Source organism: Tupaia chinensis, unplaced genomic scaffold (genome assembly GCF_000334495.1).
Source record: "Tupaia chinensis unplaced genomic scaffold, TupChi_1.0 Scaffold000493_1, whole genome shotgun sequence".
Taxonomy (NCBI): domain Eukaryota; kingdom Metazoa; phylum Chordata; class Mammalia; order Scandentia; family Tupaiidae; genus Tupaia; species Tupaia belangeri.
Window position 1 is genome coordinate 2,857,239 of NW_006160005.1, and position 361 is coordinate 2,857,599.

Below are 361 nucleotides of genomic sequence, written 5' to 3' on the forward strand. Positions count from 1 at the left end.
CTGAATTTACCAAGCTGTCTACCTGCTTACCAAGATTTCAACACTGGGTGTGAAAATTACCAAATGAGGAATGGTCTATACCTTCATAGGGAAGAGGAAAACGAACACAGTGAAACAGCCCCGAATTGAAAACAAAACAAGGTTTATTGCATGTGAAATGGAGTCACATGGAAATGAAGTGTACCGATCAGGAAGCATGAAAATATCCATTGTGCATATCTTCAGTCCTGCTCCAGAAGGGCCCGCTCACTCCTCACTCTCGTGCACCACCATCTGGAAAGGCAGAAGGCCCTCCGTGAAGGCAGAGGGCAGAGACATCTCTGCCACCCCTCCTCTTCTGGCAAGCGTCAGGGAATTCCAC

The 361-nt window shown here is 47.6% G+C and overlaps 1 protein-coding gene across 1 annotated transcript in view; it reads right to left on the reverse strand.

Annotated features, from left to right (window-relative positions):
- Positions 1 to 246: 246 nt before the first annotated feature.
- Positions 247 to 361, reverse strand: part of LOC102478044 (myosin-3) — a 26,040-nt gene continuing 25,925 nt past the window's right edge. Inside the window, exon 39 of the mRNA XM_027774910.1 lies at positions 247 to 273. Coding sequence (XP_027630711.1) covers positions 247 to 273 — 27 coding nt within the window. The remainder of the gene's footprint in view (positions 274 to 361) is intronic.